Below are 12,342 nucleotides of genomic sequence, written 5' to 3' on the forward strand. Positions count from 1 at the left end.
CCCGGATTCAAGTGATTCTTCTGCCTCAGCCTCCCAGATAGCTGGGATTACAGGTGCCTGCCACCACACCCGGCTAATTTTTGTATTTTTAGTAGAGACAGGGTTTCACCATGTTGACCAGGCTGATCTCGAACTCCTGACCTCAAGTGATCTGCCACCTTGGCCTTCCAAAGAGCTGGGATTACAGACGTGAGCCACTGCACCCAGTCCATTTGTATATCTTTTCTGGAGAAATGGCTATTCAAATCCTTTGTCTATTTTTTTATTTGGTTGTCTTTTTATTACTGATTTGTAATAATTCTTGATGTATTCTATATAGACCACCCCCTTATCAGATATATAATTTGCAAAAATTTTCTCCCATTCTGTGGGTTGTCATTTTACTTTCTTGATGGTATTGAGACACAGAATTTTTGAGGTTTTTCCCCTCCCCTTGTCTTCTACAAAAAGTTTTTAATTTTGATGAAGTACAATTTATTTTTTCTTTTGCTACTTGTTCTTTTGGTATCATATCTAAGAAACCATTGCCAAATCCCAGAATCATGAAGCCTCCCTCCCTGTGTTTTCTTCGAAGTTTTATCATTTTAGCTTATAAATTTAGGTATTTGATCCATTTTGAGTTAATTTTTATGTATAGTATAAAGAAAGGGACAGGCGTGGTGGCTCACACCTGTAATCCCAGCACTTTGGGAGGCTGAGGCAGGCGAATTGCCTGAGGTCAGGAGTTCGAGACCAGCCTGGCCAACATGGTGAAACCCCGTCTCTACTAAAAATACAAAAAAATTTGCTGGGCGTGGTGGTGGGTACCTGTAATCCCGCTACTTGGGAGGCTGAGGCAGGAGAATCGCTTGAACTCGGGAGGCGGAAGTGGCAGTGAGCCAAGATCGCGCCACTGCACTCCAGCCTGGGCAACCAGAGCAAGACTCTGTCTCAAAAAAAAAAAAAAAGAAAAGAAAAGAAAGAAAGGTCCAACTTCATTTTTGCATTTGTGGATATCCAGTGGTCCTAGCATCATGTATTGAAAATAATACATTAAAAATTATATAGCTGTCCCTTGGTATATGTAGGGTATTCGTTCCAGAATCTCCATATACGCCCAAATCCTTGCATATTCAAGTTTCACAGTTGATTCTTCGGAACCTGTTTATACAAAAAATCATCCCTCTGTATATGTATATGCAGTTTTTGCACCCTGAAAATATTGTATTTTCAATCCTGGGTTGGTAGAAAAAAATCAGCTTTTAAGTGTATCCACATAGTTCAAACCCATGTTGTTCAAGTCTCAACTGTAGTTTGTACTATCTTTTTATCTGAATGTGGGGGGTATAGTGTGGTGGGCTCTTCTCTCATTCCCCCAGTTCCTGGAAGTCTAGATTGCATGCCTTTTAATCCACCATTAGAAGTCTTCTGATTCTGATTTAATTGCTCTGAGTTGATGCCCAGGTATGAGCATTTATGAAACGCTCTCTAGGTGATTCTAATGTGCAAGCCAGGTTAAGACCTAATGAACTAAACACTTAATAGTCATAAAGAGGACCAAACAGGAGTGACTGGGAGGCACACTGCTGGAAGAGGAGATGTGCTGGTGTGTGCTGGGTTGTGTTGTAACAACATGACTATGTCCTCCACCCTACAGGTGGCAGCATCTCCTTACTGAGAGAATACACATGTACTATGTCAGTACTTTTTGAGGCTAGAAGTACTGTAGGAATGAAGTATGCAAAATAAAAGGACCCTCTGTATTAAAAATAAATATATAAATAAATAAAGCCCAGTAGAAGAGAGCACAAACCCGAAGAAGCACTCTTCTTCCTCCTGTAAATGAAGAAAAATATTATTGTTCTGTAACTTAAACACCTTTTTAAATAGCCATTTAATTATTTTATCTTATTTTATTTCTCTAGAGATGGGATCTCGTTCTGTCTCCCAGGCTGGAGTGCAGTGGTATGATCATAGCTCACTGTAGCCTCAAACTCCTGGGCTCAAGCAGTCCTCCCACCTCAGCTTCCCAGGTAGCTGGGACTACAGGTGTGTGCCACCAGGCCAAGCTGATTTTTAAAATTTGTTTTTCTTTTCTTTTCTTTTTTTTTTTTTTGAGATGGACTTTCACTCTTGTTGCCCAGGCTGGAGTGCAATGGCGTGATCTCGGCTCACCACGACCTCCGCCTCCTCAGTTCAAGAGATTCTCCTGCCTCAGCCTCCTGAGTAGCTGGGATTATAGGCACCCGCCACCATGCCAGGCTAATTTAGTATTTTTAGTAGAGGCGGGGTTTCTCCGTGTTGGTCAGGCTGGTCTTAAACGCCGGACCTCAGGTGACCCGCCTGCCTCGGCCTCCCGAAGTGCTGGGATTACAGGCACAAGCTATTGCGTCCAGCCTTGGAACTATTTAATTTCATTTTACAAATGATACAGAGAGAACTCTACTTTGCCCCATTAGTTTTTACCTTTTGTTCTCTGGGCATGATGAAACAATCTGTCTTTAAAATAACTATAGGAACACAAATTGAATTTTTAAATTAGTTAAAAATCTTAGGTATTTTAAGTATATAAAATACAAATAAAATGCCCTTTATTTTCTAAAATTGTATTTGTAGAAAAGCATGAGGACTCTGGTTGCTCTAGAAGAAATTAAAAAAAAAGAAGAAGAAAGGAAAGTGTGAGGACTGCAAGCCACATGCCATGGTTTTTGTGTTGTCGGAAATCTTTGCTCTGCCAAGAACAAAGCTTATCAGCCTGTTGCTCTCAGTAAATCACCTTCAGTAATCTTCAGTGATCAGTTCTTCCTCTTGTGTTGCTAAAAGGTCTGTCTGGTATAATTGCAAAGAAATAATTGATAAACAACACTGTGCATAATCCATTTTTTTTATTTTAGGGAATCTCCAGTAGCAGATCTCCCATCATTGGTGTCAGAAATCTTTTTTGGATGTCATTAGTGCTTCAGAGTCCCATTAGGATATATTGTGCTCTAGACCAGTGCTCCTCAGTTTGCACTAGTTTGGGAACTAGTGCAGGTCTGTAAACTGTTCCTGGCCCACAGTTAACGAATATTTTAAAACTTGTATGGCAATTTGACATTGTCTCTATGTATTCATTGTGTTTCATGAAAGTATTGGTCTGTAGAGGATTGAGGAAAGCACAAAACTGGTCCTTCTCTACAGATGGTCAAGTAGCTTTGAAGAGGAAGTACCTAAAGAAACCACCTTTCTTTTTACATTTATTTTCTCTCTGTCTCTCTCAGGGATTTTGTATTGGAAGACATGGATCTTGCTGCCAACGAGATCAGCATTTATGACAAACTTTCAGAGACTGTTGATTTGGTGAGACAGACCGGCCATCAGTGTGGCATGTCAGAGAAGGCAATTGAAAAATTTATCAGACAGCTGCTGGAAAAGAATGAACCTCAGAGACCACCCCCGCAGTATCCTCTCCTTATAGTTGTGTATAAGGTAAAATGTTTCCTGAGTTGGTAATTGCTTCAACAGAACAAAGACTGTTCAACATTCTTCACAAATGCTATTGTTGACTAATCCCACCACTGAGCATTGGTTTTTCCGTGAATAAATTTGCCTTTGCTCTTGTTACCATGTGTTACTAGGAAATTTGACTGTGTTGTTAAAGGTCCTAGATGAAAGCTGCATATTTATAGTTAAATTATATTTGTGTAATATTATTATTTAATTTTTTATTATTTGTTTGTTTGTTATGTGTGTGTGTTTTGAGACGGAGTCTCACTCTTGTTGCCTAGGCTGGAGTGCAATGGCACGATCTCGGCTCACCACAACCTCTGCCTCCTGGGTTCAAGTGATTCTCCTGCCTTAGCCTCCCAAGTAGCTGGGATTACAGGCGTGCGCCACCACACCCAGCTAATTTTGTATTTTTAGTAGAGACAAGATTTCTCCATGTTGGTCAGGCTGGTCTTGAACTCCTGACCTCAGGTGATCTGCCCACCTCAGCCTCCCAAAGTGCTTGGATTATAGGCGTGAGCCACCACGCCTGGCCTTGTGTTTTTTTTTTTTGTTTTGTTTTGTTTTTTGAGATGGAGTCACGCTCTGTTGCCCAGGCTGGAGTGCAGTGGCGTGATCTCAGCTCACTGCAACCTCCGCCTCCCAGGTTCAAACGATTCTCCTGCCTCAGCCTCCCAAGTAGCTGGGATTACAGCCATATGCCACCACACCTGGCTAATTTTTGTATTTTTAGTAGAGACAGGGTTTCTCCATGTTGGTCAGGCTGGTCCTGAACTCCTGACCTCAGGTGATCTGCCCTCCTTGGCTTCCCTAAGTGCTGGGATTACAGGCCTAAGCCATCGCACCTGGACAGATTTTTTATTTTTCTAGTCAAGGTCACACTGTGTTGCCCAGGCTGGAGTGCAGTGGTGCCATCATGGCTCACTGCAGCCTCGAACTCCCAGACTCAGGTGATCCTCCCATCTCAGCCTCCCAAGTACCTAGGACCACAGGCATGTGCCACCACACCTGGCTAATTTTTCTATTTTTTGTAGAGATGGGGGTTTTTCCGTGTTGTCCAGGCTGGTCTCGAACTCCTGGGCTCAAGTGACTTGAGTCCAGTCAATCACTGTCAGACTGAGTTCGAGACTGCCCACCTCAGTCTCCCAAAGTGCTGGGGTTACAGGCGTGAGCCACTGCAGCCAGCCTTTATGTATGTATTTATTTATTTTTTGAGACAGAGTTTCACTCTTGTTGCCCAGGCTGGAGTGCAATGGCGTGATCTTGGCTCACTGCAACCTCCGCCTCCCAGGTTCAAGCAATTCTCCTGCCTCAGCCTCCCAAGTAGCTGGGATTACAGGCATGCGCAACCATGCCCGGCTAATTTTGTATTTTTAGTAGAGATGGGAGTTTCACTATGTTGGTCAGCTGGTCGCGAACTCCTGACCTCAGGTGATCCACTCACCTCAGCCTCCCAAAGTGCTGGGATTACAGGCATGAGCCACTGTGCCTGGCCTAATATTTGTATTTTTAGTAGAGGTGGGGTTTCACCATGTTGGCCAAGCTGGTCTCGAACTCTTGACCTAAGGTGATACACCCGCCTTTGCCTCCCAAAGTGCTGGAATTACCGGTGTGAGCCACTGCGCCCGGCCCCTTTGTGTATTATTATTATTATTTATTATTTTTTTTTTTTGAGATGCAGTCTCACTCTGTTGCCCAGGCTAGAGTGCAGTGGTGCGATCTTGGCTCACTGCAAGCTCCATCTCCCGGGTTCACACCATTCTCCTGCCTCAGCCTCCCGAGTAGCTGAGACTACAGGCGCCCATCACCACGTCCGGCTAATTTTTTGTATTTTTAGTAGAGACAGGGTTTCACCGTGTTGGCCAGGATGGTCTCGATCTCCTGACCTCGTTATCCACCTGCCTTGGCCTCCCAAAGTGCTGGGATTACAGGCGTGAGCCACTGCGCCCGGCCCCCTTTGTGTATTATTATTATTATTATTATTATTTTTTTTTTTTTTGAGACGGAGTCTCTCGCTCTGTCGCCCAGGCTGGAGTGCAGTGGCGCGATCTTGGCTCACTGCAAGCTCCGCCTCCCGGGTTCCCGCCATTCTCCGGCCTCAGCCTCCCAAGTAGCTGGGACTACAGGTGCCCACCATCATGCCTGGCTAATTTTTTTGTATTTTTAGTAGAGACGGGGTTTCACCATGTTAGCCAGGATGGTCTCGATCTCCTGGCCTCATGATCTGCCCGCCTCGGCCTCCCAAAGTGCTGGAATTACAGGCGAGAGCCACCACGCCCAGCCTGTGTATTTTTAAATAGTGAATTTTAAAATACACTGATTATATGGTAGCAGCTTGGTGAGCCTTGCAGTCCCTATAGTTCTCAAATTCTAAATTCTTCCAGAAGTAAACCTAAGTGGCTTGTTTATGAAAATGGATTAGTTCTTAAGGCACATTGGAAGTAGCAGAAGAAGCCTGTTTTGTTTTGTTTTTTTTCTTGGTATTAAGGTATTTGTTTGCTGGGATGATTATTAATGCCTTTTCTATCTTTCCTTGTAGGTTCTCGCAACCTTGGGATTAATCTTGCTCACTGCCTACTTTGTGATTCAACCTTTCAGCCCATTAGCACCTGAGCCAGTGCTTTCTGGAGCTCACACCTGGCGCTCACTCATCCATCACATTAGGCTGATGTCCTTGCCCATTGCCAAGAAGTACATGTCAGAAAATAAGGGAGTTCCTCTGCATGGGGGTGATGAAGACAGACCCTTTCCAGGTAAAATGCAACATTTACTACTTATTAGATATAGTTTTCTTGACAGTATATGATAGGAAAGGAAGTAACATTTATTGATACCTAATGAGAGGCAAGCTCCCTATATTGTATCTTTTAATTCAGTCCCCACTAAAACTCTATGAGATGGGGTTTATTATCCCCATTTCACAGATTAAGAAACCAAGGATCAGAGAGATTAAGAAACTTGCTAGAGGAACATCTGGTAGAGCCAAATTCACACCCCCAAATTCCAGAACACACATGATGGGGACAAATGTCTTTGCCCATAAAAAGGATTTGATTGTATCTCATCCTTTTCTCTCCTGTGATTCCTGTCCATAATGCATATTTAATACATAGGTATTGGTTTATTGAAAGCAACCGAGTTCAGCTTGCTTCTAAAGGTCCTCTAACAGTCCTTGGCCTATTGGGCTAGGTTTTTGTCTGGGTATATCCCACTTTTTCAGTTTAGTCCTTCTGTCTGTCACAGCTCATTTAATTTAGTACTCTAAAGTATATCAATTTTGCCAGTAAGTAGAATTTAAAAAACACATAAATTTAGTAACAGTGCATCAGTGGCATAAGAATTCATAGTCTGATAGACTATTTGAGGGGTTTCCTTTTGAGAACAGTGTAACATGTAATAAGAGTTGAAATTTACTTTTTCAGGCTGGGTGTGGTGGTTTACAACTATAATCCTAGCATTTTGGGAAGCTGAGGCAAAAGGATTGGTGGAGCCCAGGAGTTCAAGACCAGCCTGGGCAACATAGCGAGACCCTGCCTCCAATTTTGTGTGTGTGTGTGTGTAAAGAAATTTACTTTTTGAGAAAGGGGGATATTATTTTGGGATTTTTTTGGTGATGTTTATCTTATTTGGCAATGTAGAATAATATGTGTATTAATATCACAAATGGATTATAGAATTTACTGTGTAACCATGTTCCGAAACTTTTAGAATGTGTCTTAACTTTTAGGAAAAATGCTTTCAGAAAAAATGTATTTAAGCTTTATAATCATAATGTCATTCTTTTTTTTTTTGAGTTGGAGTCTCGCTCTGTCGCCCAGGCTGGAGTGCAATGGTGCGATCTTGGCTCACTGCAAGCTCCGCCTCCTGGGTTCACGCCATTCTCCTGCCTCAGCCTCCCGAGTAGCTGGGACTATAGGTGCCCGCCACTACGCCCGGCTAATTTTTTGTATTTCTAGTAGAGACAGGGTTTCACCGTGTTAGCCAGGATGGTCTCATAATGTCATTCTTTAAGATCTAATGAGTCATAAAAATCATCCCTTGGATTGGGTCTCCATCGAAAGCTATTTTTGTATACTTGAGGAAGTCATGGAAAGGTTTCCAAAATTGTATCAAAATCAGAGGAAGGGAGCATTGTAAGACAAGAATTCCACCTCAGGAGTTTTTTGGTTTTTTTAAAAAAATCAACAGCTCAGATATTTCTTTTGAAAATTTCAGATGTAACTTCCTTGTATTTATTGGGAAGGTTGCTTTTGAAATGTCACCAACAGAGCTAAAAAAAAAAAAAATGCAGTCTCAAACTCCTATTAGAACAGTTCAAAGCGTTTGGAGGAAACAGCGAGAGAAACTTGTCAGTTAGGCCAGTCTGTGCCTCTTCCTCAGACACACCACCAGTCTCCTTTCCTGACTGTCTTCCCCCCACAGCCTCCCTAACGGCAAGTCCTGATGAGTTTTCCCGACCTGGTTGATGGCATTATCTTCTTCCCCAGTCCTATAAAGTAAATCTCCATACACGGTTGAACTGAGAAATGGGGCATCGTCAATGAACACTGCTCGCTTCTTCTCTAAATCATAGTTTAAACATTCCAGAAACATTAGTGTCTTGTAAACAAGCCGGATTATTTGGACTACTTCAAATCAATATTTTGCCTTGCAGATGGAAATAAAATGAGTCCTTGGAGCTCAGTTGTAGAGAGAGCGAGTGAGCATTGGAAGGGTGTGGCTTTAGCTCTTTAATGTTGTTGATTCTATTAAAGTGCTGTTTTTACTTGTAAATGTGGATGTGGAAGCACCATATTTTCCTATGTATGATAATTCTGGGAAGCTGTAGACATGTGAAACTAACAGCATTTGGAAGAAAAGTTAAAAACGCATAATTATATGAAGAGTAAACAGAAACACATGAGGGAGAATTAAGTGCAACTTAATCTGGGCCTGTAAGAGGGCAGGAAAAGTAAAAATATATCATTTTTAATGTCCTGGTATCAAAAAACAACTACCTTCACGTTAGGATTACTTGGCCGTACATTTAAAGTAAATGCAAGGGGAGAATGGTGTGACAGATTCCCGAAAGGAATTCCTTCCCCATATGGTTTCCTGAAGTGCTGGCCTGTCTCACACTCCCAGGGTCATCTGGTGCTCCTTGCAGTGGCACCTCGGGAATGATGGAGGGCAGCTGCAGCCTTGGTGATGTACAAGAGGCACCACCACCAATGACTGGAAGTTTCCCCCGACCCCACCCAGGGAACAAAAAGGTGACAGAGGTGGGGTTCTTTTTCTAGATTTCAGCCTTAGATAGGAAATCCTGCCCCTAAATGCTCTCAATAAGAAGAATGAAGTGACTTTGCAACGAGTCATGGAAACATCCCGCTGTGCAGCAAAAAATAAGTAAATAAACTGACAGTTGTTTTTTACTTACCAGATGCCAGACCCTGTTCAGGCAGCTTTCCATATATTGGCTTATTTAATCTTGACAACATTCCTATAGGGTAGCTTCAGGTTTTATGCCCATTTTACAGATGAGGACACTGAGGCACAGTATGGTTAGGTCACTTGCTCAAGGTCCCAGGTCTAGTCACGGAGCCATGATTTGAACCCAGGCAACCAGTCTTCAGAGTCTGAGCCCTTCACCTCTGATGTGAGTAGTCTAGCTGTGCAGTAGACCTGAAGAGTCTAGCTTTAAGTCTGATGTTGGAGTTCTACCACTGTCTCTCTCGGATCATCAGTTACTTTCTCTTAACTCCCTAGTCCCTGAAGAGACAATATTCTTTCTGGCTGTTCCAAAGATAAGTGGTCTTCCAAGCTTCTGACCCTTTAGAATTTTCCCGACCTGGTGTTGTCTTAGACATTCAGCCCAGTTCATCCTCCCTAGTCTGCACCCTTATGGATAATATTTGACTGACTTAATCCTTCGTCTTACTGACCCAGAGTTTTCTCTTTACATTCACATTCTTACTGCTTTTCTCCCCTCCTGGCTTCATATCTTTATAGTCACTTTACTCCTGCCAGCCATCCCCTTGGTTTTTACCATTTCCATGGAATCATTGAGTCTTAAAGCCAGAAAAGAATTTTAGAGTTAATCTAGTACATACCCCATTTTATAAAAGAGGTAACTGAGGCCAGGAGAGGTAAAGGAGCTTGCTTACCCAGCTAAAAGTGGCAAAATCACACTTGAACCCTAGTTTCTTAACTCCCTCTAGCATTCTGTCCAAGATACCACACTTACAGCCTGCCATCTCTGCCCTCAGTCAAGCCAGGCGCTAGCATGTTCAGCCAATTATTTTGTTTACTTTGGTCATTTTCTGGCCAACTTAAAAATAACATATTCATTTCTACTGAGAAAGCCTGGGATAGTTCTCACATACAGTGAAAAGGCACACGTTTGGAACTTGATGCATCCCCTAACCTTCAAAGGAAGGATGAAGTAGATCCAGCAACATCAAGAAGTTTTGGAAATAGCAAGTCATTTATTGGCCTCAAACTAAGAATCTAGTAAGACTTAGAGAGTCCAGATCTGTGCTCAAAGATGAACTGCTTAGACCGCAAGGAAAACCTTCCTCTTTTATTTGCAAAATAAGCTTACCTTCTGTGATAATAACAGCTCTGTCAAGCACTTACTGTATACCAGGTACTGTGCTGTGCACTTTATTTCTCAGTCTTCACAGCAGTCACATAAGGTAGATACTGTTTTTATGTTCATTTCAAAGATGAGGAAACTGATGTGCAAGGGGATTGACTGACTTATCTAAAGTCTCACATTTATTTATTTTTAATTTTTTCTTTTGCTGTGTTTTTGATAATAAATTTTCACATTTAGAAACACATTTTTGTACAAGTGAGAACTCATGAAAATAGACTTTCTCTGTGGTTTGGAGTGGTTCAAATGCATTGCTTCCTGGAGGCAAGGCTGTTGGTGAAATGATTTCTTGGGCTCTTTCCCTCTACGGTGTGTGAAAATGGATCTGGGCATGGTGCCACACATGCAGGGACCTGGCAAAAGCCTCCTTCATTGTCAAGGCTTCACCCCTGCCTCATGCCCAGGGTACTAGAAGAGGTGCTATGCAAAAACAAGCTTCTAGAGAGCAGCCTGATTAAATATTGAGCACACACTAGTGAAAGTCATGGGAACTTTGTCATGGGCTTTGCAGGTTTTTCTTGGGTACATTTATAATGCAAGAAATCATGAGGTTATATTTATTTAATCTTTATTTTGAGGTTTCTGTGAATCCAGATTGCTCATTTGATTTTTCTCCTCATGGACTTAATTCTATCGTTAAAGCTTCTGAAAAATCAGCCTTCCTGCCCGCCTTCCTGCCTTCCTCCCTCCTTCTTTTCCTCCTTCCATCCCTTCCTCCCTCTCCCCAACTTCATTCACTCATTCAGTAAATGTTTATTGAGACCCTGCTATATATGCCAGGCACTGTTCTCAACAAAGCAGTGAACAAAACAGACAAAACCACTGCTCTTGTAGAGCTAGTATTGGCTTTGTTCTTTTCTTTCTTCCCTATCCTTTTTATCCAGAGGGAGTTTTTTGTCCTGGAAAGAAATCTTTTGTTTTGTTTTGTTTTGTTTTTGCCAGGTAAATAATCTATGTAACAGTACTCTCCCCACTCAGAATTCCAGGATATGTTATGGTTGTCTACAGAGAACCAGCCTAAGTGAGTTTTCTTGTAAATAACTCTCAGGCACCAGGAAGCTCCCTGATGGGTGAGACGCTGGCCCATCCATTTTTCTGCCCAGTGCCCAACTTGTAAAGAAGGGTGGATAGTTATGGTCTCTGCACGTTGACTTCAAGGCTGTGTTTTGTCTGAGAGACTGTTTTTGACATCTCCAACAGTGAAATCATTCCAAATCATAGTGAAAACTTGAAATACAAGTTATAAGCTTTATTGAACTTTTATATGTAGGATTTGTCTTCTCTGTCATACCTTTAAAAAAATGTTTAAAATATCTAGTATGAGGGATATCTGGAGTAAAGAAGCCTTAGAAATTAAAAGTAGGAAGTTGCTATATAATTTACGCTGACTTTTCTGTCTGGTGCTTCAGGAAAAGTGGTTAGAAACAGGAGGGCTGGAAAGAAGTGAGATGCAGCATATTAGGTAGTCAAAAGCCGTAAACTAGGGTGGCATGGGCTCGGCTGGCTGTGTGCTGTTGGCTGTTTCCCAGGATGGAATTTTGTTCACTTTGTGGCATGATGGCTCCAGCCAGTTGTATAGAGAACACGTCAGACAAAACCTTTTCAGATGGACAGAGGCCAAGCTGGAGTCTGGCCACATCTCTTTCTGTTGTCAGGAACTCTGTGGGGAGAGGAGGAGGAGCCTGCACCCTACCTCCACCCCTAGTTCACCGTTTGCCCGTTCCTCTGTCTAAGCTCATGCTTTATCCACCTTGGTGATCTCAGGCTACAGAGAAATCAAAAGTAGTTCTTTCTTTTAAAGTTTGGGCTCCCTTAGTTCAGGTGGATGGCATAGGCTACCCCATTCCAGTGATCCTTTTTTCTTGTTACTTCCCTTCCTTCTTTGCGGGCCACCAGCCTGGCCACCTCTGCTCCTGTCAGGTACCTCTCTGGGGCCGGCCTTCTGAGATGATTTACCTCTACACTTCAGCATTGAATTCTCGGCTTCAGTTTTCATGATCTCCAAGGACATTTTCACTTGGAAAGTACATAAAATACATGCATACAAAGATAGTAAGAGGTGTAATATTTTGATATTTAAAAATACTTATAATGTAATATTTCTCATCTCTATCCTTTTAACTTTTCTACTCAAGCAACTGCTAGTAATAACTTGGTATACATCCTTCTGAGTTTTTCCATGTCTATACAAATAGATATACTTAATATATATAAATAGAAATACTTTTTTGTTCACACACATA

The 12,342-nt window shown here is 42.1% G+C and overlaps 1 protein-coding gene across 2 annotated transcripts in view; it reads left to right on the top strand.

Moving 5' to 3' along the window:
- C5H6orf89 (chromosome 5 C6orf89 homolog) overlaps positions 1 to 12,342 on the top strand; it is a 43,036-nt gene that overhangs the window by 10,362 nt on the left and 20,332 nt on the right. For both annotated transcript variants that reach the window (XM_003818894.4, XM_008972307.4), the window contains 2 exons: positions 3,240 to 3,447; positions 6,005 to 6,218. In XM_003818894.4, the coding sequence (XP_003818942.1) occupies positions 3,240 to 3,447; positions 6,005 to 6,218 (422 nt within the window). The remainder of the gene's footprint in view (positions 1 to 3,239; positions 3,448 to 6,004; positions 6,219 to 12,342) is intronic.

Source organism: Pan paniscus, chromosome 5, assembly GCF_029289425.2.
Source record: "Pan paniscus chromosome 5, NHGRI_mPanPan1-v2.0_pri, whole genome shotgun sequence".
NCBI lineage: Eukaryota > Metazoa > Chordata > Mammalia > Primates > Hominidae > Pan > Pan paniscus.